The 26,215-nt window shown below is 43.6% G+C and overlaps 1 protein-coding gene and 1 long non-coding RNA gene across 2 annotated transcripts; both read left to right on the forward strand.

The window, feature by feature from the left end:
- Positions 1–1,508: 1,508 nt before the first annotated feature.
- amotl2a (angiomotin like 2a) lies at positions 1,509–12,924 on the forward strand. Its single transcript, XM_064330744.1, has 10 exons — positions 1,509–2,318; positions 2,672–2,861; positions 4,629–4,773; positions 5,349–5,441; positions 7,682–7,977; positions 8,166–8,359; positions 8,551–8,652; positions 8,952–9,139; positions 9,434–9,589; positions 10,624–12,924. Exons 1-10 carry the CDS (start codon positions 1,588–1,590, stop codon positions 10,698–10,700), a joined length of 2,172 nt encoding a protein of 723 aa, XP_064186814.1. The 5' UTR covers positions 1,509–1,587; the 3' UTR covers positions 10,701–12,924.
- A 519-nt stretch (positions 12,925–13,443) lies between these two features.
- On the forward strand, positions 13,444–25,663 carry LOC135254276 (uncharacterized). Its single transcript, XR_010329805.1, has 3 exons — positions 13,444–13,724; positions 16,127–16,209; positions 24,780–25,663. It is a non-coding gene; the product is annotated as an uncharacterized LOC135254276 (long non-coding RNA).
- The last annotated feature ends 552 nt before the right edge of the window (positions 25,664–26,215 follow it).

A 26,215-nucleotide genomic window follows, 5' to 3' on the forward strand; every position in this document is an offset into this window, starting at 1 on the left:
ATGGATTTGGGATTACTAGTAAAATAATTTCTCCTGACGTTTCATGAAAGCTATTTTTTCTAAATGCAGCATTTCTTACATAACACAAGTTAGTGAACTGAAGTTGTGTTTGTTTATTTTTGGTTTCGTGGAATATGCCTTCATATATTTTTGGTTTGTGTTAAAAGTTTCCAGCACTTGGATCGCTGGTACGCTTGAATTGTATGGAATGTAACGTTATTGCTAGTGGAATGTTTTTTAAAACTCGATAGTTATGCCGCAGGTCGGAGAGCTAGTCTGATTGCGCTATAAATTCTTTTGCTATCACAGAATGTACAACCGTCACAGTTCTTATCAGATAACTTCACATAGCATTTCGCAGAGCACGTACCGCGCTGTCTAGCCTATGTTCTTGCTACTTGTAAAAGGCATACGTACTTCTGGTATTTGCGACTTGTAAAAACTAGCATGGTCGTTGTGAGGCAATGACATGGAATTGCCAAACGTCTGCAGCAGGAAATGATTGACACAGTTTTACAGGCTGCAAAAAACCCACAATTGGCGGCCGATATTTTATATTCAGAGGAAGGGGCGTGAGATATATGCGCATAGTCCTATAGGCTACTTTGTACTAGATTAAAATTTTGTGGTAAAAAAAAAGTTGCATTATAAAGAATAAAATTAACTTGGTAAAATTGGTTTGATATTATGCGTTGAAAATGATGCAGTTATTACTCTTAGCTGATAATTGCGCGCTGTAAATGCCTATTTCTCATGCATTTTTAAGTCTAGGCTACTCTGGCTTTATACTATTCAGTTACTATCGGATATATTTGGCTGACTAAACGTATTCAACTGCCTCGTGTTTGCTTTCGCAGTGCCTTTGTTTCTAAATATTATGGGCCCGTCTGGTATTATGCACAAAACAGCATAAGGGTCCTTGAGGGCCATTTCAATTATATTTGGGAGTAAACGTGATGTTGCCATGGCAATAGTCTATGAAAGTCGGGGCACGTTGAGTCAGAGAGACACGACTGGTATGTGCCCTGTTTTTGTATCAAGGGCGCATGTGGCCATGGAAAAACATGCCGTAGATTCACTGAGCGTTTATCCCAGCGATGCAGCTTGGTTTTACAGTTTGCTCGTCTCATTTGCTTTGGCCTCATTTGCTTCAGGTAAAGAAGCATGCAGTGTTTTCTTCTGCTTCTACCTCTTTCTTGTTCCTCTTCTTGCAAGCATATTCGGTTCAACGGTGTTCTATGAATTAATGTCATGCATTTATGTTTTTTGTAGTTTACTGCATACTTTCTCTTGCTTTGGCCAAATGTGCCATTTTTATGTTATTAGCAATTTTGCAGAAATTGGACATTGGAATGTGGAAATTGGAATGTGTCCAATTGTGAGGCTGTGATTGGTACGTGTAGGCTACTTGATGTGGTTTTATAGCAGTGATGTAAAAAATAGTTCCAAGTTTCATCAGTTACATTGAACTTGTACATTGTATGCAATAGGATGCTGATGGATTTTCTTGTTCTTTCTAGATCTGTGTCCCCTTTGAAGTGAAACCCCTTAGTTTGTGTAGTGCCTTTAGCATCGACAACGGCTGCAATGAGAACAGCAGAAGAATCATACGGCACGGTCCTGCACCGGCTCATCCAGGAGCAGCTCCGCTACGGGAACCCCACGGACACTCGCACCCTGCTCGCCATCCAGCAGCAGGCCCTCCGGGGAGGGGGCAGCGGCGGGGGCGCAGGCAGCCCCCGCTCCTCCCAGGAGAGCCTGGCCCAGGACGAGTCTCAGTTCCTCAAAATGTCGGCGCGCCAGGAGCCCCAGGGCCAGGAGCACCAGACGGACTACCAGCATTCCGAGAGCTCCATGCGCCAGCTCTACCAGCTCCACGGAGAGGAGCTGCCCACCTACGAGGAGGCTAAGGTGCACTCCCAGTACCTGGCTTCTCAGAGGGGCCAGATGGGGCCGCAGCAGGCTGCGTACGAGGCTGCTCACGGGAGCGCCGGCAACCAGGACGAGGGCTTGTTGGACCCGAAACACGGGCACGTGCGTTCCCTCAGCGAGCGCCTCATGCAGCTCTCCCTGGAGAGGAGCGGATCCAGGGCCAACATGTTGTTGAGCTCCTCCCACAGCTACCCCCAGCTGTCGAAGCACCACGTCCATCACAGTGCGCACGACAGCCAAGGCCCCCACCACGTGCCAGAAAGCCAGGGCCCGCCACCAGAGTACCCCTTCTCCGTCAGGCCTCCGGGATACATGCTCAGCCACTCGCAGGAGCACGGGCACTACTACAGAGAACCGCCGCCAGCCTTCCAGTCTCAGCACCACAGGTAGGAGAAGTTCTCTCAAGACCACGTGATGATGCCACATAGATAGCACCGCTAGCACGAACACGTTTTAAATGGAATTCGCGGTCGGAATTTACACTTGGTGACCTTGAGTTTCACAAACATTCTTTTTGCCTTGCATTAGTTTCTCAGATAAGACTGATGTAAAATGATCCTGGTCTTTCTGTCATTGTAGTCCTTCGGTGAAGGAAGTAAAAAAAAAAATCACAGCCCGTTTCTCTCCCAGATGGCAAAAGTCTGAAATACACACAATTTTGTGGGCTGAATCGGGTAAAACTATGTCTTGAGTAGCCTACTGGATAGAAGCAAAATAACCAATGCCCTTTCCCTCACAGGTACATGCAGGCTCAACCACAGGCAGTCCGTCCCTGTGTCCGAACCACACTGACCCCTGCCGGCATGAGTGACCTCATGACCTCTCACAACGGATTCAGCGGTAACCAGATGGAGGCGCTGCTGAGGGAGAACGAGCGGCTCAGGAAGGAGCTGGAGGGCTATAACGAGAAGACAGCCCGGCTGCAGAAGGTGAGGACTGCCGTCTGCCAGCGTTCTCGTGGTCTGATGTGCTTTCTTCCATCCTTAATCCATGATACCTTTCGCGGAATGCTGATAGAAATTAAATTTGTAAAACGGTTTGCCAAGTAAGGAATCCACATCTGAAACAAAATGAACACGGTTGTTATGATGTGACCGACTGCCCTGTCCCCTCAGGTCTAGTGCAGCTTCCAACATGGAAAAGTTCTGTATGAGAGAATTTGATTTAAGGCTTTCAGATGGCTCATGAGGGGAGTGGATTTAGGAAATTATGAAGAAGTAGACTCTGCCAGTTCTGCATACCAGTAAGATTAGGTCTTTAGCCAGTTTTGAATATGTGGAATGGAGACATCGCAAGAGGTTTTATTTCCTTTTGGAACCACATCTCTGTTTAACATCTGAATCTTTATCAAGTTTGTCCACGGTTGGCTTGTTATGAAGTTTAACATTCCCTTTGCTTTTATTTTAACTCATTGCAGGTCGTTTGTTAAAGAGACACGCTGTGGGTAGCCAGTCTTTTTGCTTCATCTAAAATCCCAATTGTGAAAAGTAATTTGATTGTTACAAGCCATTGAGTCTCCTAAGAAGTCTATTAGCTATTGTCTCGAAGGATGCACCCGTCATTGTTTATTGAAAGCCTTGCTCTTTGTGCTCGAGATGCGGCCAACAGTTGTAACCTGAGACGGGGAGAAAATTGAAAGTCTGCCAGAGCATTATAAAAATTTTTAAAAAAACTTATATTTTGCCCCTGGTGTGTGTGTGCCTGTGCCCCAAGTGGCTGCAGATGTCTGGTCTAATCGAGGGGATGTCAGGGAGAAATGAGGGGCCCCTGACCTTGTCACAGCTGACAGGCAGGCAGTGCACCCAGCAGCAGACCAACCCCTAACAGTTGCTATTTAAGACTGAAAGGCCTCTTTCACTTTCACCCCCAACCAGCCGCGTACATGTTGCCTCATGTCTCGCATGCTTTTTTTCACCCCCTTCTTGATTCGGCCACAGAGATCCTATTGTGAAAATGAAGAATTCAGGGTCCTTTAAAACAAAAACATAAGCCATGGAATACACAAGATAAAAAAAAAAATCTCCCGCATGCATTCTCTCCTGCAATTTAGGCTTTTTAAAGACCCACATGAATGTATTTGTGGAAGGAATGGGTCGGAAAATAACATTTTTGGAAATTGGCTGAGGTTTCTTTTTTTAGTCGTTTTTTTTTTTTGGGTGTATTCTAGGAAGTCTCTTGTCTCAGAAAGTTTGCATCATCTTGGTCTCCGTCCTCATTTAAAGAATGGTAATTAGAGGTGCGGAGACAGCCCAGTGCCCTGGAGTAAGTTTGTCAGAACACATGTGTCTGAGTCATGCTCTCTTTTTGCGGTGGCTGGTAGGTATTTGGCAAGGCCTGTTTCCCCCTCCTTGGCTGACTGAGCTGGCACTCTGCCTGTGGGTATAAATGAATAACTCAAGACTGCTCCTGAGACCGGAGACCTTTAGGAATGCTGATTCCAGTCGTAGTTCTATGTGAGCCACGGCTGAAGTGATTCGCTTGTGGGCTTGTGTGTGATGAACGGGTGTGATGAATCGGGCACGCTCCCCATTGGTCTTATTCATTAACGTGTGATGTTTAAGCCCGAGGCTGAGGCATGAGCTCATTTGTCTTCTGGAGAAATTGAGACATTGCTATGACTCTATAGGATCTGAAACATCTCAATAGTCTGTAACAAAAAAAAAAAACTCCTGTCTTTTCCTTTTCCCTTCTTTCAGCTGGAGCAGGAAATTCAGAGGATATCTGAGGCCTATGAGGTGTTGATGAAGGGGTCAGCAAAGCGGGAGACTCTGGAGAAGACGATGAGGAACAAGCTGGAGGCTGAGATTAAGAGGCTGCATGACTTCAACAGAGACCTGCGAGGTAAGGCTAAGTTCAGTTTCTCTGCACTGGCCTTAGTGTGTCGCTATGCCAAGCCAAACCATCGCAGGGTTAGCTCCAGGACATTCTTTCTCGGCTCTCCAAACTCGGTCAACGGAATTGGCCATAGTTTTCTATGCTGGGGAGTGGGGACTGCGCTATGATGTACACATCTAATGAAAATGGTGATCATGGCAAATGTTAATTTATTTTAAGTGGTAGCTAGTACATAATAAATATGCCAGCAATACTAATGCAACCCAGTATTATCTTTGATTATTTTGAGAATGCTAAATGGCTAGCTAGCTAAATAGCCCCTGCAACTATCTAGTGACCCCAGCTCAACTCAGCTTGGCACAAACAGTGTCAGAAGGCTAAAATATGCTCCACTTACATTGCGTGTTAATCTGAGTCTGCATGAAGCCTCATACACTATGCTTGTGCAATGCAGGCGTAATCGCAGCATTACCCATCAATAACTTCTCTGAATGCTTCAATGTTTGTGTGAGAAGAGTTGTTGAGCGTTTGCAGTCATTTGGCCAAGGATAATTCTCAGTTGACCTCATTTTCTCCTGTAGACCGCCTGGAAACAGCTAGCAAACAACTAGCTGCTAAGGACGTTGAAGCTGCAGACCAAAACCAGCTTGTCTTTGCCAGACTCCTTGAACAAAGTAAGTGTAGAAGCTTTAATTTGAGACAGCCACGCACATTTTATGCATAAAGGAATTATATGTGCGGTATTACAATCAGAGTGGCGTGAGACTGTCGCAACACTTAATTTTTTTTCAGATATTAGACTGAGATGGACCTATTCTATTTGGCATTTTTTTGAGGTTTGAGTCCTCTGACTCACTTGAAATGTGTTTTCAATTTCTGTGGGAAAGTTTGTTAAACATGTATTGTCCCCAGAGAAGACTGATGCAGGGCCTGACCTTTGGATAATTTGTGGTTTCTTTGCCTTAGCTAGCAGTGGTGCAAGTACATGCAGACGCTCCCTAGTGAACACAAAGTCTTGAAGGAATTTTGGGTGGAAAAATGATGATTGTCTTTGTTTAACATGTGGCCTGTATTTTGGTTGGGACAGTCCGTTGTTTAACTGCATATATACACGAGGAATACTTTATTCTGACTAAATAAAAAGAAGAAAGTATTAACTGTTACCTCATAAAACAGGATCAAAACTTTAGGTTGTGGCCAATTTAGCCCATTTTCTGTGGGGGGTTATGGGAATGGTAGTTCTCCGCATCGCAGTTCCTTGTGGAATGGCAGGGGCCTCGTGGGGAGGTTGCTCAGCCCTGCCCCCTCTCTGTACCCCGCTGAGCGCTGTTCTTGGCACTCAAACAGCGGTTATTATTCACAGCAGCGGCAAACGCGGGCTGCATTCTTCAGATTCCGCAGGTAATTCAGGCTGGTCCTGTGAACTGGGCAAGAGCTTCCTCCCACTGCTCAGATGTATGACTTTTCTTATTCCATCCCAAAGACTAGCCAATGGCACTCGGCCCTGTTGGCTTGGGTGTCTCTGGGTTTTTATAGTCGGAGATGTGAGTTTTCTCGCCTTGTTGATTTTAAAAGAGATTTCCCAAGGTAAAATATTTTGGAAACAACCAACTCAGCACAATGTTCATAATAATATACAGTGGCACTTCACAAGGGGATTGTTTTCAGTATTTCCAAGTGACTGCACATTACAAAGGAACACCAGTGAAAAAAACTGGGCCAACAGGCTGCCGTTGGAAAGGAGTCTTATCTCCCTCAAATAATCCCCAGTTACATAATGGAATTAGCCTTTGCATCAGCACTTTGCTGAACCTCAGAAGGCTGCAGTTGAACTGTAATATTCCAATATTTATTTGGAGTAGAACTGTCTCAGTCTTCAGAATTGATATCCATCTCTAGACAAAATGTAATGCAACTATGTTGGGGGTTTGTCAAAAAGCCAGCTCCTTTTGGGTAGACTAATTGTTTAATGCCAGATACCTGCACTGTACTCTTAGGAACTGCAGAATGAACCAACAAGTCGAACTCAATTGGAGTGTTTAATGTTTGCGGCTGCTAGGGCTATTTGCTGAGTATGCGCAGTATGATTTGGTTAAGATATACGGCTTTTTATTTGTTTTCTGTTTGGCCCGGAGGCACTCCAAAGCTCTGCTGAGCACAAAGAGGTGCTTGTTGGGTACGTAAGTGGATCGTAGGAAGTCTGCATTCTGCCCGAACTGCAGGAATTTGGGTTGCGCAATGGGTGCTGGCTTTGAGAGGGCACTGGAAGGGCAACTGCTTTATAGCTCTTCTGAGGATTAGAACATTTCAAGCAACAAAAAGCAAAAGCATTAGGGAAGGTTCATTGAGCCAAGCAAGAAGAAAGCAGGGTGAAACAGGGGTGACACAGTTGCATTCTTGTAGGAAATTGAGCTTTCCGTGGCATTGTATTCTGGGGCTGTAGAGTTGTTTTCTGGTGAAGTGGTTGGAATTTGATTAATCCAGAGGTGGAGTGGGCCTGAACCTGGGTCACAGGGCCATGGCTGGGCCAGGCTGGCCATCACTTGTCTTGTATGCTACATAGGCTTGCATAGTTCAAGCACCCTGCCTTTGTTCAGATTTCAGGGGCCAATGTCCTGAGAGCAGCAGGGAAAAAAAAGAATGCATCTCTGTGACACCTCCCACTTCCCCCCCACACCGCCCAGTTCTTTTCACGGTCATTTGTTTGACTTTTAAGGGAATTCCATGGAAGGGCATTTTTGTTTAATGGTATAATCCTCACGATATTGAAGGAATGTTAGAAGAGAAAGCCAAGTATCCAGAAAAGGGAGCAACAAATCAGACGTTGCCGCTGCCGGCATTTAAAAGGAATAAACGGTGTAACGTGACCGGCTGCCTCGCTAAGCTCCTCTCCCTCTCTCTTGGTCTCTCGCAGATGAGGAGCAGCAGCGGGATCGCGAAAGGCTGGAGCGCGAGGTGCTCCGGCTCAGGGCCTCCGGGGAGGAGCAGCGGCGGAGGCTGGAGACGCTGGAGCAGGCGCTGAGCTCGGCGCAGGCACGCGGCGGCCAGCTGGAGGAGGAGCTGCAGCGGAAGCGCGCCTACGTGGAGAAGGTGGAGCGGCTGCAGCGGGCCCTGGCCCAGCTGCAGGCCGCCTGCGAGAAGCGGGAGCAGCTGGAGCAGAAGCTCCGCACGCGGCTGGAGCAGGAGCTGAAGACCCTACGCGCTCAGCAGGTGAGGAGACGGTGGACCGCCACGCCTCTTACGCAGAAACATCACTCTTTCAATGCCCCCATTTTACACGAATACTATGTGTGCAGTATTTTGAATATTAATAACTGTTTCTTAACAAATGAGATCTCTAGAGCCTTTGCTTAGTCAGTGTTGTTGTGGTAACTGCTGTCTTTTCTCCCGTCTTTCAGAGACAGACTCTTAGCCAGGGGTCCCTCCCGTCCTCGGGGCTGAGCCCCTCCCCCTTGCAGCTGCAGCTGCGTGAGAGGGAGGAGTGCATCTTGGGCCTGGAGGCTGACATCACCAAGTGGGAACAGAAGTACCTGGAGGAGAGCACCATGCGCCAGTTCGCCATGGACGCAGCTGCCACGGCGGCGGCTCAGAGGTGAGCGCTCATGCCTGCCGAAGCGGTCGCGACGCCAATTGACCAGCCTCTTAGCAGGGCGTTGCATCAACAGCAGTTAACTGTGCCGTGCAGGGATTTCATCCAAGCACGAACCGGCTTCTTGCAACTCTACTCCAGGCCTGATGCTGACCTTCTTTGGACATTCCTAAAGGGTTCAATATTTCTTCTAGGGATACGACCATCATCAACCACTCCCCATGCCACTCTCCCAAAAACAGCTTCAACGAGGACCTACCGACAGCCAACCACAGGCACCAGGAGATGGAGAATAGGTATGGCTATTCAGACCGTCCATTCATCGTTACTCCTCTCCCTAGCTCAAGCACTGAATGAAATCTTGATTATTAAACCAAGAAATGGATAGTCTCAGTTTAAAAACCTTTTTGGTATGATTGTATTGCCCTTCATGGGTTCATGTCGTAGGTTCAACCAGCAGCATAAGAGACGGCACTGAATTTAAATCAGATTCAACTTGATCAGTCTGTTGCCTGAAGATGAATGTCATGCTCATGACTGAAAGATCATGGGGGGTTGGTATTTGATAGCTGTGCTCTCTGTCTGTGTCTTGCAGGATTCGGGCTCTCCACGCACAGCTCCTGGAGAAGGACGCGGTGATCAAGGTACTGCAGCAGCGCTCGCGGAGGGACCAGGGCAAGGCTGAGCAGCAGGGCCTTCGCCCCGCCAAGTCCGTGCCCTCAATCAGCACCAGCGCCCCCAGCTGGCAGACCTGCCCACTCCCAGCACTCCAGCGAGGGAAAGGTGAGTGGCCAGATGCCGCTCGGAAGTCCCAAAAGAATGTTGAACCCTCATGACGCATGATTTGCTTAACAGCTGGTGACTGCATGGTGTCACCAGCCAGAACCTGCTACTGAGAGGATGACCTCTGCTGTCCTCAAATAGACTACGTCTTTTGAGATGGAATGAATTTTTGCCCCCCGCTTGCCTTCCGAAAGGCCAAAATAGAAAAAGGGGCCTACCCCGGAACAAAAGTGTGTACATAAGGAATGTGTGGGCCAGTAATTAACCAGCTTCCTCTTTTTCTCTCTGTGGCAGGGAAGAGCTTCTCGGATGACCAGACAGCTGCCGTGTCGTCCTCGCCCTCTGCCGTCCCCAAGCCCCTCAGCCGGGACTGCAGCACCCAGTCTGACGGGCCCCCCCAGGAGGATCGCATTACAGAGGAGCCCAACGCTGCACCCTCACCTGCCCCTGGTGTGTAATCCCACTTCACCTTGAAATGCAACTTTCAGTCTTCTGCTAGTGGATACACTGGGTTGTTCCACAATTAAGGCCACGTATCAACCTTTGTAATGGGGGGAAAACACAACACACAACAACACACGCTGATTTAACTCAGACTCAGACACTGGGAATCCCTGGTTTGAAGGGCCGTGGAGATTCCAGTCGGAGAATCTTCACAGGAAAGCATGTTGGTCATACTCCATCCTGCACCCTGCTACCTATTCCCAACACAAATATAACACCAATCTTGTAACAGAGATCACTTGTCCTGGCATTTGGTGGTTTCATATGATGTTTCTGCTATATTTTTCACCATGTGGGTTCTGATGATAAGGACCTCATCTACTGACATACACCTGTTTGGAGGCTGGGTTTAGCAGGCCAAATGTCAAGAGATGTGCTAGAGGGATCACGTGGATAAAACCTATGAATGTAAATTCGGAACAATGGAGCAGGCATGTACTCCGGTGGTTAAAATATAACCCGAAGCCTGCGTCATGCGCAGGAGGCGGCATGCTAATCCGTTCGAGCCAGAGCCCTTGCATACGAAACCTTGACCGTGCGTGTCACTACCAAGGTCCTTCTGTATGTGTGTTCCAAGCAAACACCACAGCCTGTTTGCTGATCTGCTCAAACCTATTTGCTCAAGTGCAGCAGCGGCACTTAGTAAGTGTGCCTCCGTGGATCGTCCCCTCCCCCTGGTCTCTTACATTTTCTGCTACGTGGCATCCTGGCCATGCATTTGGGCACGCGAGCAGTCACTTATTTTCCAGCAGTCTACATACGTGTTCCATTTGCCAAGATGGTATGAAGTTATCAGAGTGGTTGATCTAATGATCTAGTGGTTCTCCTGCATAGTTTTGACTGCCATTATTTCTCATAGGACCCTGAAATCACCTTTTCAGCATCGCCAAATGGGCCTGTCAGTGTTCCTAAAGAATGTGAATGTGTGCTGTGAACACCAAGCCTCAACCTAACATTTCTTACCTTTTCTCCCAATTCAGATCACTTGGAACAAACCCCTGTGCCTATGAAGAGCACAGAAAGCCTGGAGACGGAAATGGTGGAAATCCTTATTTAGAGCATACAGCGGGATTTTTCAGAATGCCGGCACACCTGAGAAGGGACTCCTGCTTCATGGACGGGGCTTCTTCCCCAGTGCTTTTATGGGATGGAAGATTCTGATGGCCATATTAATGTTGCTTGAAAGTTCAAAGTTTTGGAAGAAAGATGGACTCTCAAAGGATAGATCTGCAGTTTCACAAAAGTGGACTGTAGTGGAGGGTGTAGAGGAGAGCTGAGCTCTCTTTGAATGCTTCACTGCATTAAAATGGACCTTTGCTGATGTCATTATTTTACAAATCTGCCTGGTGCAAGCGAGGCTTTGAATCTTGAGGTACTTCGACAGTATTTCGCGTGGTTGCACAGGGCAAGTGAGAGACTGTATAACTGTACAGTGTATTCCTTTTCTTAATGATATATGTTATTTATAATTGCTGCTTCTTGTGTGAGTGTGCATGTGAAGAGTGTTGACTTTCCAGGACATGGTTGTGGCCTTCAATAGAAGATTCTCCAATGTCTCATGTCTGCAGTTGCCCAAATGTCTGATGCGCTTGTTTTTCCCTTATAAAATCAAACAAGCTACAGTGGCCTGTTCAGGAATATTGTGTTTGTATACACAATAAGGTTGATTGTACATTGTTGATTGTAAGGCTGGTTGTACATTCTCACATGGCACGAGAACCAACCCTTGTTGTGACGAGCTGCATGGTCTTCTGGTTTTTGCTGTTATTCACCATGAACTTATCAGTTAAAGTAGTTTATTACACGGTTAATTCACCTCGCCTGTTTTTTCTGTTGCTGATTTTCCTGGTCAGAACAAAAAAACTGGTAGACCCTGTGGCTTTTCACCACCTTGGTTATTCCTTGAATTAAAGGATTCTGTCAGAATTATCATTGTTCTCTTTAAATAGAAAAATGCAATTTTTGCTCAAAGGAAGACTTTCTTTTGTGGGGGTTCCCCTGGGTTCTGTACCATGGCCCGCAGCCTATGGCCATGGCCCCTTGAATGTTCCACTCTGCAATGACAGTTTCACACAGTACTGTGTGAATGGTGATGAACGCACTCTAAGTGTTGGCCAACCTAAATTTATACAGCAGATGGTGGTCCAGTATTAGTGCCAGTGGGGGCCCGCTGGAAGCTATACGTGGGAACGGGAGGCCTGCTTGTTAGGGTTAAGCTAAGAGTGCTGCCTCCTCTGTTTGTTTTAAGAGACACTTAGGAATTTGCTCTCAGAAGCCTGGTTGGTCTTCATGGGATGTGATTTTTCTAATGCCTTGGGAGAAGCCAGCTATCGTGTTGGGCCTCAGGAGGCAACCACCCGGGGTGCCCTCTCCTCCCTCACTAGCTGGAGCTAATCTTCCTACATTCCTCCTCCTGTGGAATGTCTCTGGATGTTGAAAATGGCTATCTGTAGTATGACCCTCCCCTTTAAAATGGCAAGCATTCTGAGTACTGTTCAATTTGTGTCTATTTATTTCTTCTAAGCCCTGGTAGCAGGTTCTGTCCATGGGCTTCTAAATTAAAGAGGAGTTATATACAGTAACATGGAAACACCATTCCTTTTTTGGATTCAGAACAACATTCTGTTTGCAGACCCTGACCCATCTTTATTAAAATTAACCTATTTTTACACCACATAAAACAACCTGTTTTGTGTGGTCAGAAAGTCAGTGCAATGTTTCCTTTACCCCAAAGCAGAATTTTTCTTTAAAAAATTATTGGAAACCTTTTCAATGAATGACTTTGGTCTCTGCCTTCGTGAATCTATAACTGGTGTGTTGTTTGTGGGAATTTGGTATACATTGAGTGTCTGCTCTGAACTGGAAGTGTGGGATGATTGTACAATTTTATCAGGCCCTCACTTTTCAAATGCTACTTATTTTTCTATGTTCTCACACTGTGCACTTGCTGGTCAATGCATTGTGATGAAAATCCATTTACTTCCTTTTTTGTAATTAGGACCTTGTTTACAGGAAGAGCTGTTTTGATCTGAGATGACTTAATATATTTTGAATGTTTCTCTTAGTATATTTAGTGTCATGAACATAATGCCAAAGATTTGCATTACAATTAAGTTATAACTTGAGTGTTAAAAAACCAGCCAGGCTATGTGTAAATGCCCTGTTCAAGCTGGTTGACCCATACTTGGACGTTTGCTGTGAACTTCTGAAATGGGGGAATTTTGTATTGAAATGCCAGTTACATTTCATTAATAGAATAAAACAATAATATATCTATACAATGAGTCTTGCTTCTTTCCAAGATCAAATTTGTTCAGTGTAATTTGACTGCCTTTGTCTGCCAACATTGCGCAGAATACTGGTTTGTGTAATTCCATTTTCGATGTAAAATCCATTAATGGCATCAAGACATGGAGCAAGGATGGCAGCTTTGTTGTACAAAGAAGATATTTAAAGACCCTGTGCAGTCAAAATCATGATTTTAAAATGCTTATATTATGACCAAAGACTATAAGGTAACTTACACATTGATGTTAAAAGTATTTCATACATGTATGTAATGAATTAGATATTTTTTCCGAAAAACTATACAATGCTCGCCATTGCCACCTGGAGGAGTATTTGGTATTGGTGGTTTTGAGACCAAATTCGTGACGTCACGAATGTTTCTAATTTGCATTGACCAATGCGCGGTTGACAAAACAGTATGAATATTTATGTAGTGTGCGCTGCCAAGTTCAAAGCCATGATCAAATTCTCAAATACAAATTACGCGGGTCATTAACATTAACTAACTAACATTAACTATCCAGTTCAACAATGCCTTATTGTGTGATTAAAGATTGCAGAGATAGGAATGCATCTTTTCACGCCTTGCCAAAAGATCCAAGTCTCCGATATGTCTGGAGCGATATAGAAAAACAAAACGGTGCGCAGTTAGAAGTATCAAAGGTGACAAGATTGTGCAGTACACATTTTACCCGATTCATTCTACAATTATGAACAGAAGAGGATGGGTTTTGCCAAGACAACGTTTCTAAAGCCAGATGCTGTGCCAACTATCAATCAAGGTCAAGATAAGGTCTGTTTGTCTTTTTACGTTAGGTGTTTTACGCCTGCTACCTAGCTCAATGTGCATGACACGCAACGTAGCTAACTAACCCAATCAGGGGATCCTAGATAGCTTTGATGCTATCGATAATCTAATTAAGCATTTGCTTAATACGATATTACAAGTCATAATGTTAGCCATCCTAACCTCACTTTACTTCGCTGTCGATAATGTTTATCCCGAACGGACGCTTACCGGTTGAACGAACCGGTTCCGGGAAGCATCCGTTCGGGCTAGATGAACTTCTGCTCAGATCAAGCCTACAAACTATAACGTTAGCGTTAACCTCATCTCCCCAATTTACTTGCTATCTGACTATTTACTTGCGGTCTGGCTATCGATAATTTTGCTAATGTATAAATGAGCTGTACTTATCTTGTGTAAATATAGCTAACATTAGCTGGCGAGCGTAACGTTACTTTATTCTCCTGTTATAACGTTACTGCCGCAAAAAAACCAATCGATAATGTTATGTGCTAACGTAGGTTATCCTATAACGTTAGGGTCCTATATTGTAGGCTGTAAGCGATGGGCTCATACATATACGGCTCAATATTTCTAATTCTGTTATTGCTGTACTCGTTATCCGTTATTACGGTCGTATGGTAACTAGCTGACCTTACGTGGAGTGAGCGCTGATCCAGGTCAGTGGGAGTGAGCGGCTGAGGCTGTCAATCAAAATTGAATGCATAAATAATTAGGACAGAATTGACACGCCCAGCCAGTGTTGAGTCTGCTATATTAAGAAATTCAGGTTTTACATCAAAGCAGGTTTATTATCTTTTCAAAGTCTAATAAGTAGAAAAAATACATATATATATTGTAATTTAGTAACTAAAGGAACCATTAAAATGTAAGAAAAGGGAGGCTGCACAAGGACTTTAAGCTATATCCCTGTCTCCACTGATATAGAAACAAGCGCAAATCTGCAATAGCTGCGACTGCACACGCACATGCATCCATGTGTGCACACCCTCACACAAACACGTGCCCTCTTCTTTGGCTCATGATCAACATTTCCACAAAATCTTGTGCAAATCTGTGAATCCATTCAGGAGTTATGCGCCTTTTTGGCCACCCCCCCTCTTGGTCAATCGGCCTGAAAGTTACTCTGTGGTCATGACCAACCTCCATGCCCAATTTCAGCCTCCTGGGGCGAAAACTGTAGCTGCTACGGGGTGGGACACTTTTGTGGATCAACCGACCAACCATCCGACCGACAGACAGAGCTATAGAGCTGCGGTCGCAGCTAAAAAAAAAAAGGTGCCATCTTACAGGCCTGCACAAGCTCTACTTATCAGTCTGTCCACATGTATGGATGGTATGTCATTGTTAAATGCAGAAGAGTACTGCTTGTACAAAAACAACTCCACCTCCTGGTTTAAAGCAACCATGTACACACAACCTACAGGGGACCTTGGGTATCTGTTCCAGAGTGAGCTAAACATCCAAATCAATTACAACATTTCTTTGGACCTGACAAAACTAAAATATATATTTGCCATAGGCTTAGGAAATGGGCACAGACTATCTTTAGGCTTTGTTAATGTTCTTTATATCCCACCAAACTCTATTCCTGGATTTAGGTTTCCATATTGCTTCAGGTCTTCTTATTGTGTTGTTTTTTTTTTCCTAAATGGAGACTTTTTCTAACCAGCCATTGAAGGTCAAAACAGAGGATACATGCATATCATGGTATACTATGGCTTTTCAGTAATACCCCTGGGTGTACTTTAGTATGCTTTAACAAAGCTTCAGGTCTTTGCAGCTCAAATTCTTTGCAGAAACTTAATCGGTCCAGCACTGTGTTGTTGGACGGAGGTGTCTACGTTGTTTGTCCCATCTGTATGTGAATGGGTATATTCACACAGAGGAAATGGTTTCTCAACTTAGCCTCAAGGCAGCAGGTGGCATAACAAAGTAGAAACATAAGCATGTTTCATCCATTCACTGAAGAATCTATACTGTCATCTCTTTCTTAAACCATGGAATGTGATCTTTTCACATCTGAAGGGAATGGATTGCAAAATTTTAACTTCATTATGGCATTTAGAAAGCAATCAACATTTCTGGTCTGGCAGTATACACATACACATAGACACGCTGACAAGCAAACAGTTGCTTGGCTATACTGCTATGAGGAATTTGGTTCAGGTTACTTCCTGTTTTAATTCTCCGTACTTTTGAGAGCCGAATTGTCATGCTTATCATTTTCAAGAGGGCAGTGTACAAATATAAATTACAAAAATGTCTGGGCCCAAGAATAAAAATGTAAATATACCCAAATGTGACACATGTCAACATGTCAACTTTCATAGCGGTATTCCAAGAAGTTATTTATGCCGTATGTCTGTTTATATTTTTGTCTGAAGAAAGTGGAGCCAGAGCCTATGGACCCCTCTAAGGATTCAGACACCTTGACAGAGTGCCTCCCTGTGTGATACAATCTCTGACGGTATGTGTCGTTCTTTCCTGGCAGGAGGGGAAGAGAACTCTGGTGTGGCCAGGCCTTTATTGACTTTACCTTTCCGCCGGAATTCCAAACACGTAGCGACTGTGTGGCCTTCTGCGCACAGATGGGATTCTGAACGCAGTTGACGTGAAGCCGCCAGGGTGCCAGGGTCAGGCTGCGCTCCTTGCCCAGGCGTGAACCCAAGTGGGCTGCGCTGGGGGGGCGGGGGGGAGGGGGGGAGGGGTGGCGGGTATGACAGCAATGCATCCCCGTCACGCCCAAACTAGCCTCTCGCGGTCAGCTCCATACCAGTGCAGAGCCTGCATTGTCTGTGCTGACAATGATGGCCTTGGTTCGCAATAACAGGAGCCTACAACATCACAATTAACTGCAGAACATAGCGAGCTTTAATTTGACGGAGACTCATGCTTAAGCCTCTGCTACTAGGGGTTAATGCATTGCTGCTGAAGAATGGAGAATGGCAGCTCAACCGTGCCATGCTATAATATTAATGAGAAGTTCTTTGCTGGATTTTTAAAAAATGCATGCCGGGGTTGAGTGGGGTTGGGGCATATCTTGCCTGAGTTGATAGCATTGGGGGAAAAAAGGGGTCCCTCCCAAAAGCTTTGTCCTTGCAAATATTTATATTAAATATATGTTGAACCTGACCATGCAACAGCTCTCTTCTTGATCATTTAATATATGGATTGGATTTTTAGTGGAGCCTGGACATCTGAATTGGAGGTCTAGTGTGGAAAATGTTTACACCCTTCAACAAAAAACAAATCCAGGATGTACCTTAAAGAGCCTGCGGGCACAAATATATTTTACCCCAGAATTGAGTATGGTACATATGACATTTCACCATTAACTCCCCTATGAGTTGCGAGAACTCCTGTGCTCAATCCACTGCTTCATCAAAGATAGATGTCAGATGCAAGCATTCCCCCTAGTACTTAAGTCACTTTGAGATGGTTATCAGGCTAAAAACCTTAGAGAGGATTCACTTGCACAATGATTCATGATGCTATTGGAACAATTTATCACAGAATATTTGTGCAGTATTTTCTAACCCTTATAACAAGTACAACCACCGAGGAATATATATCTTTATCCTTATAAGGCAACAAATTCCACTAGAAATGAGACCCTATATATATGTATGTCTGTATGTGTGCACAAATATAAATTGGTATGCATACATATCTCCCATAAGGTCAGCTTAAGCCGAACTTTAGAATGTGATACAGTTTCTGCTTTGCACTTGTCGAGAATATTAAAAATAAAAATGGTTTGAATTCTTGCTGGGTTTCCTCACAAATGGGTCCGTCTTTATTCCCATGAGTTGGCTGTTACATTCAGATGCATTCTTAATCTTAAAATAAACATTTCACAAATATTTTTAGTGAGGCACCATACCAAATGCAAGCTACGCGATGACAGTGTTCATTTTTTAATGTAAAATGAGTATTAAATCTGCTCATTTTAATGTACTGAAAACCAATCTGTGTGGTGCCACAGTTTTTTTTTTCACATTTCATCCTGCCTTCTTTGACAGTTCCCAGTACGTGTTAATGGTACATACGCTTCTGTGCTAGGCTCACAGGCAAAAGTCTAATCACCTTGGTTATAGCAACCAACACGTTAAAAAGGAATGGCATGTTGTTTGCCTGAAATCAGAGCTTGCGGTCTAAATTAAATTTGACCCAAGCGAAGAGAAGTATTCCGACCTGGCAGGATAATGCAGCATCGCACAGCTGCGAAAGACAGAGAGCTGAGGCCCATGCGACAATGGAGTCATTTTAGGAATTTACCCTCTTCGTGTGCCATTCCAATCGGAAAGACGAAAGAACAGAAAACAGAACGCTTTAGTGGTCCAGCGACGCTAAAGGGGTGCTAGCCCACTGCATTCCTAATAATGCTCTTGGAGCCTCGTCTTTGTAAATATCTGACTTCATGCTTAAATAATATTTCCCTCTGAATTTCTTTGTGGGGTTCATAACTTAAGAGTTAATTTATTGCATTATCTTCCTTAAGACCTGACAGAAAAAGGATTTTATTTTAAAAGTGTAGTGAATTTGTTGCCATGAAAATATTTTCAAATATTTATTTTATTTTTATTGAATGTACCTTGTAGTGTAGGTTTCAGAGTTGTAGAATATATGGTTCTTCAGCTTAAGGCCAGAGACTCATGTCCCCTACAGGGGACTGAAATGAATTGCCAGGTCTTAGGAGGATATGATGTTTGGATGCTACTGTAGGTATGCCTATGCTTCACTGATAGACTTCAAAGTATGAATGTGGGTTTTGGTCTCAATGTAAATATGTTTCCGCTAGCTCTTCTCTTGGGACGACACAGTAGAGCCGCGTTTCCACCGCAGGAACTATACCCCGGAACTAGGAACCTTTTGAGGAACTCAGTGCGTTTCCACCGCAGGAACTAGGGTCTAAATTTAGTTCTGGGGGCTTTGTTTTACCCCCAAAACGTTCCTGCTCGGGGGGTAGTACTTTCCGAAAGTACAGGAACCTTTTGGGTGGAGCTTGCAGCGCTGAACATTTCTGATTGGTCGAGTACTCGTAGCATTTGTGTTGTATTTATTTTCCGCCATTACCCGCCATGTTTGAAAATATGCAGCGGCAAACTAATTTATTTTCATAACTTCAAATCAAACTTGTATGTTATGCGGCGCAGTAGCCTACTTTTGGTTATAGCCTGCCAACGTCTTGGAATTATAACGTGTGCTCTTCTGTTCTTTTCTTGCTTTAGTATTCGTTTTATAAAATGCTAAGCATTCGTGCTGGGACAGCATATTACGTAGGCTACCAAAACATTCAAACGGATTAATTCGGTTGCTGAATATTTTCTTCCGGATTTTCTTTGTTAGCCCGTTGTAATTGACTCAAAACGTTTGATACAGTTATGTGAGGTATGCGGTAGTTCTGCATAATTAACATTGGTGATACAGTACAAGCAAACTGGAAATCACCTTCCGCACTTTTTATCCGGGTAAAATAACAGGTTAATTCTAGTAATCTTCCCTTTAGCTTTTTCAGACTGCCGTAATTTTACTCAATTTTACTGCCATTTTTCAATTCCACGAAAAGACCAGGAAGACTATGGACTCATTTATGGTGCATGGTTCGCATCTGGAGGGCACACTTCGCTGCTCGGCTAGCAGTAACTTCGAAGGAAAGCAAACGGTGGCTGTACCACTACTAATTTACATTTTCACGCAAGTCCGAGTTTTCGTTCTATTCTTGTCATTTTGCGATTAGCCTATATGGAATTGACGACGAGAAAATAATAAAACAGCAAATTGTTTACAACGTGTGCATGTTTTCTGCTGTTAATGAATGTGTTTGAGAGGATATATGAAAATCAATAAATACAAAAGTAACCATATATAGTCATTGTTGGTAACCCGTTGTATATAAGTGGAATAAACCCCTCCGGGCTGTCCCGGTTATTAGAAAATAATGTAGGCTACTTCGGTGGTAGTATGGGGTTACAGAAGAAATCATATGACAGATGGACCGACGACAACGTCAGTGGGCTTATTTGCCTAATCTTCGCGGTACTTTAGACCCCGGTGGAAACGCAGACAACCATTGGCTGAAGGAACCTTTTAGTTCCTGGTAAAGTAGTTCCTGGGACTGAAAGTTCCGGGTAATTTTGGTGGAAACGCGGCTTAGGTGTGAGATAGCATGCTATAAATACCATGCTGTTCCCTGCAAGCTTGTTTACTTGTGGTGGATTGATGTGACTTTTCTCAAACTGGGCACGAAAGCCAAGAGAGATGCCAGAACAGGAATTCCTCACCTTGTTACCATTGGTGTGGGACAAGGTCAAGCAAGCGTACACCCAGACTGTGCAGCCCATTTAGAGACTTATCCACATCAGGGTACCCCAATGAAATACTGACAAGCACACAAGTGCATTTAAGGTGTTGACAAGCCATGTTAGCCAGCAGATTTCACTGGCTAAGATGCAAGATGCTGCTGAGAGATGAGAAGCATTTTGAGAAAAATTCCTAGAACATTAAAAAACTGGTAGTTTTCTGATGAAACATTAACATCTCTTCTTGTTTCATTACCTCTTTGATCTCCACTGAACTACACTTACCAGATGTCATAGCAGTGACAAAAACCTATGAGAAATATGAAAAAAAAAAAAACACACACTTTATAATTATGCTTGTTTTAAGCACAAAAAAATCAGTGGTGATAAGTAACGAAGTACATGTAGGCCTACTTCGTTACTGTACTTAAGTAGGATACTGCACTTTTGCTGGCAGGCAAAGACATCTGGGTGAAAAGTCAGTGGAAAGAGATGGGAGACAAAGTGCTCACATCTGCATGTGTTGCACCCCCCTCCATTTCCACCCCCTCCACCCCCACCCCCCCCCTCCCCCCACACCACACACACACAGCAGGAGATCTATGCCATGGTACACACACATAAGGCCGTGCTTGCTCAATACTGAGTGGTTTGTGCTATGTGGACATTCAAACATGCATTTGAAGGACCCCTGGAGAATCTAATTTGACCACTACCACAGTGCTACGTATGGGAAGCTGTCTGCTTGGTTCTGGGTGAAGTAATTCTGCACACCATACAACCATAGCCAGGTGTAATTAGCAGTTACATAATATGAGCAGAATTGAATGCATATCAATTGTGAAATCAAAAGTGGAATTATATTCAAACAAGTGAAACTTTGTTTTAGGAAAGGCAATGGCCTCAGGGGGGTTTGAGAACACTTACTGGTTTGCACCACTGAATGTTATGTAACAATCCAAGAAAAACATACAAAGGAAAACCAAAGCATAGTGAACATTTTTATGCAGCTTTTTTTTATAGACATTTGTATATTTTCTCTGAAGTCACTTCAGTGAGTGTGTACATTTGAACAGTGGGCACAATGGCCTTGTATGTTCAATCGACTGTAGCTGGCAGCCACAGAGCAGCCATACCGCTGGTGATAGATGGGTCTCTCAGTGTTGGCCTTTGGCCTCATTTTTGTTTCAAACTCTCCGCAAGAAATGTTTAGGAAAATAATCCAGCAGAGTGTTTTCTCTGGTTTCCATGGAGATTCTAAAACTTCCTGCCTGGAGCAGTCGTGGAATGCAGTTTTCCCCTCTGTTTCCATATAAATCAGGCCACTGGCTTCTAATTTTAGGTCCTGCCTTGCAGAGGATTGCGTTGATCTCAGATGGGCTTTCCTCCCACTTCTCACCTTTGGCCAGATTCCTTTCACCTTCAGAGTCTGCTAACAGGAATTACAGACACACAGCTATCATAACCCCGGCACCTTTGATTCTATTGCTATTTTCACATGACTGAAAAATGTATTGAGCCAGAAAACAAACTCAGCAAGTCAGAACCATTCTCCATTGTGGTGGCCACAACAGGGCTACATAAATAGGAATTTCCATAGAGTCAACACAATCCCCTTGCGCATCCAGACAGAGACACCCACACTGAGGTGACTCTGGGGAAGCTGAGGGAGTCGGCACAGGAAGTGGGCTACATGTCTGGAGAAATGTATTGTTGTGGTGTATGAGCCGGCTATGGGAGCTCTGCATGTGCCGTGTGTAGCGTAGCAGGGGTGTGCTGCTCACGATAGCTTACGACAGATCATGAGTCACTGTGTTTTGCGCTGGTGGGGCACAGCCCACGGAGCAGCAGGTTTAACATCAGGTGTAGATAAAGGCGCTGAACCTTCCCCCACTGACCTCCTGTCATGTGATGTCACAGTGCCACATGAGAAAAGAGCCACAAACATGAAACCATTATCAAGGATTTTGACCATCATTTTATTTAACTCAAGACTAAAACTAATGGCTACACTGCATTGACATTTTTATGGATAGGATGTCCAGGATCGGATGTACCCTCAGAGGGTACGTTGATTGCCATGAGAATGCATTGGGAATGACAGACTATGTGCTGGGCAGTGAACACTTTCGAGCTGAGGCTGTTGATTGCTGGGATTCGTGTTTTTTAATGTGGTCATTTGCTCCTTGTCATGATGTAGGTCATGGAAAGCAGGTCCCAGTTCCTTATCCTACCAGCAGCCATCCTTACAGCTACCGGACTAAAGTGCTCTTTTGTTTCTGTTCTGCTCTGTGTTTTCTGTACAGCACTTTTCCAGAAGTGTCTCTTGACAGCATTTTGTAGTCTTGGTTACAGTTGTTCCCCATTGGCTTAGGATTTTTTGGTTTTCCTGTTCTGCTTGTCAGCTCTTTGTGGCGATGTGATTCATTTGTAAAAAAAAAAAAAAAAAAAAGTACGTATGGTAATAAATTCATTGGTACATTCAGTTAATTTTCCAATTTGATCTCAGCAGAGTAGAAACAAGAGAAGGATAGTGTGACTAGTGATGGAATGTTCACGGAGACTTCAGGAACCCAATAAAGGCCTGCGCTATTTACATGTGTTGTAAATAACTGACCAGCATGAACCAATCAAATGTCTTTGTTGTCTGAAGTGCAGGTTATCATGGGTCTACTAGAACCCAAATACCAGAAACCCATGCGATATTTGAACTTGCTGATCGGGTTCTGGGTGGGTCCAGGTCCCTTTCCTTGAGTCTCCACTGTGCTTTCAATATTTAAGGGACTCAACTATTTTGGATGTGCGTTTACACCAGAGACGCCAAAAATTCTGGAACAGCTATTGTAGCTGTGGCTGCCTGTGCTCCCTCACTCACAATATTGTGCATATGACAGTCAACCAGTAACAACCAAGGAACTATTGTGCACGCTGGGACTGTTTCAGGTGCAGTTTCTGGGTTGTTGGGTCTGCATATTTTATTTATTTACGTCAGGTCTGACTGGAATCCTCGGGTCTAGTTTGGGTCTTGTACTAAGGTTTTATCCCTGAAGGCTGCTATTCCAGGGTAAAACACTATAATGTGTCCAGATAAGTAAGTAACCGACAACACAGTCATTTTACCCAGTTTTTATTCACAAGGTCTCTCTGTAATCCAGGGGGGCAAGTGATATCCAAAAGGAATTATCTAGGTGTAGGTCTCTGTTCCAGCCCAGAATTAAAACACCTGATTCAACATAGTCTTCTATCAAAACCTTGATTTGTTGAATAACAGGTTTTAGTACTGGGACAGGAGAGAAGTCTGAACCAACTAGCCCTTCTTGGATAACCCCTGCTCTAAAGCATGATGAATTCCCAGGTGCAAGCTTGTCACTGCCTATCAAACATTCATGTCTCATCTGTCTTGTTCACTGTTCTTCAGGTATGTGACTCCAGATGAATTGAATGCAAATTCAACTAGCTTCCAGACATGACCCAGGTGTTGCAGTGAATAATCTTGTCTCCCCTTCCTGACGAGAGAATACGAGCATTAAGCTCAGGGAAGATTCACCCCTGAAATAGTTGTGTATTTTGCAACCATACATAATTGTCTGGGTTTGCCCTCTGAGGGCAAATGCTTTTTATATGATTCACTGGTTATTCATTTTTTGTTGTTGATGTGTCACTTGGCAAGAGACCTGAAAATTGTTAACTTACGTTTAAGGAAATAAACACTGAATTGTGAAATGTTTTGATTTCCTTATGCTTGAAACAGGACATATTTTACAATATCAATAGATAACATGACCATTTAAGATTACTTATATTCAAAATCTGAAAAGGAAGGCTGGTTTCTTAAAGTGTATGCGCTGTTCCATAAAAATATATGGAATAGCATGATCTTGAGGATATTGGCAGTAAAATTATTAATACATAATATATACTATTCTATACATAGTTAATTGTCAAATTTTACCAATGATTATCTCTAGGAGCACTAATATTCATAATAGATTTAAAAAAATGTTGTAATTGTTCCAAAAGCTCTGTATGTTCATGTAATTGCATCATCCATCCATCATACATCAATACCTACATTTCTTTGGACTGTGGGAGGAAACCGGAGTACCCAGAGGAAACCCACGTGGACACAGGGAGAACATGCAAACTCCACACAGAAAGGTCCTCAGTCGAGATTTAAACCTTCTTGCTGTGAAGCAACAATGCTACCCACTGCACCACGTGCTGCCCTAATTGTATCAATTTTTTGTTTTCTAGGTTATGATATGGTTTCAGTCCTTCAATTTCTTATATCCACAGGCCAGAATTACATTCTGTCATTATATATATCCACCTACAGAAGAAATAGATCCTTCCGGAAGTATGCAACAGCATGGGCCAGCATTGCTGATGTGCTGTATGACATTTGGAGTCTGTTTAGCACATTCATTTTGCAGGCTCTCAATTCAGACAACATTCCAAGGGAACGGAAGGCCGACTATCCCATCTGTGGAATTTGTGTTTTCACCTCAGTCCACATAAACCTGACAGAGACGCTTTTGTATACCATTGAATTCTCTGATATCCAGATGGAACGATTTCCTAACTGTGATAGACAAGAGCCAGTACGGAAGTGAGGAGGGGCTGGTATGCATCCAAGAGGCCGTTCCCATCCTACAGTTTCAACGAAAAGAGCGGCTTTTTATTTATCATCTCGGAACACTTTGTGAAAAGCTTCTTTTTTTCTTTCTTTCAACAGGGGTTGGCATGCCTTAACCTCAAGTATCTTTGAGAATTGTTAGCATTTGGGAGGATGAAGCACTCAAGAGTTCACGGGTCAAATTCCTGTTATGGCATGCCATCCTGGGAATGTTCATTTCTGTGCTTTTGAAGATGGCGTTTTGAATCCGTACCTCTTCTACGACCCCAGTTATTGTGTTCAGTATATTATGAGCTCATTTCATGAAAACCGAACAATATTCGTTACTTTGGGAAAGTTATCAAATATTTCTTACCCATGTAGTGGTGGCTTTGTTACCTGGCTGTTTATCCTGTCAATGAGTTGTCGGTATTCATAATCTGGCATGAATCTGGAATTCACATGAAATTAAATGAAATAAAAGAAATTAATCCGGTGAAGTTGAAGATTGAATTCTTTCCTGATGTCTAAGGAGAAATATTTAGGCCTCTGCCATACTGACCGTCAAACCCCGGCTTAGACAGGAAAATAGCCGTATGTTTGTCCTGTAGGCATTGTGTGCTCCACGACAAAAGCTTTCATTTTATTTATTGGAACCCTTTTGCAGTGCCATATGTGATTATAGATCTGATAGATCATACATGAAGAATATTTTGAATGCATCCCTGCATACATGTACTGTAAGGTCACATAACTTTCTTTGTCACAGTCTATGTCACTGAAAAGATTTGAATCATTATGATGTAGTGCCATCATCCCAACAAAGAAAAATCAAGACAGAAGACACCATTTTTTAGTTGATTAAAACTCCTTGAACGCATGTACTGATGCAATTATACTGATAGAGGCAAGGAGATGTGTGCGTTGTGACTTTCCCAGGATGCAGACCAACGATTTTGACCTTGGGCTCAGTTTCTTGCTTGATTCATTGACGGATGGAATAACCTCAGCAAAAGGGCATTGCTCAAGAGATTTAAGAATTCCATAGGGTAAATTGATGGATGTAGCTTTTTCATGAGGAATTCATTTTAAGATAACCAAAAAATATGCTCTGACAGTAGAAGTAAACCTGGGAGTTGTTTTGCAAGCGTGTCTTTTTGACATGAATGCAAGAATTACAGCAGTGTTTGTAGTATGGTTTACCAACTCCAGCAATTTAACTGAGCTCCACTGAAACATGTATTTTACGTCCATCATTAATTGTGTAATGGAACATTCCTCTGTTACTCAACACTTATCATTTATCTCATTAAAAATCAATTGAAATGACTACCAAAATGAACCAAACAGTTCAGTGATTTCCTCTTCTGGTGTGCTCTGCAGTAAGCCAATGTTCAATAAATGTCCCTCAGTACTGTAAATCAACAATATTAATATTCTGTGCTCAAATGGATTCATGATGTTCTAACCTTGCCTGCTGGAAGAGCAATAGGTGTGTTGTTTTCTCAGTGTTATGATAAAATGCTCAGGGGATGCTGGGTGGCTTATTCTGTTAA

Source organism: Anguilla rostrata, chromosome 4, assembly GCF_018555375.3.
Source record: "Anguilla rostrata isolate EN2019 chromosome 4, ASM1855537v3, whole genome shotgun sequence".
NCBI classification, from domain to species: domain Eukaryota; kingdom Metazoa; phylum Chordata; class Actinopteri; order Anguilliformes; family Anguillidae; genus Anguilla; species Anguilla rostrata.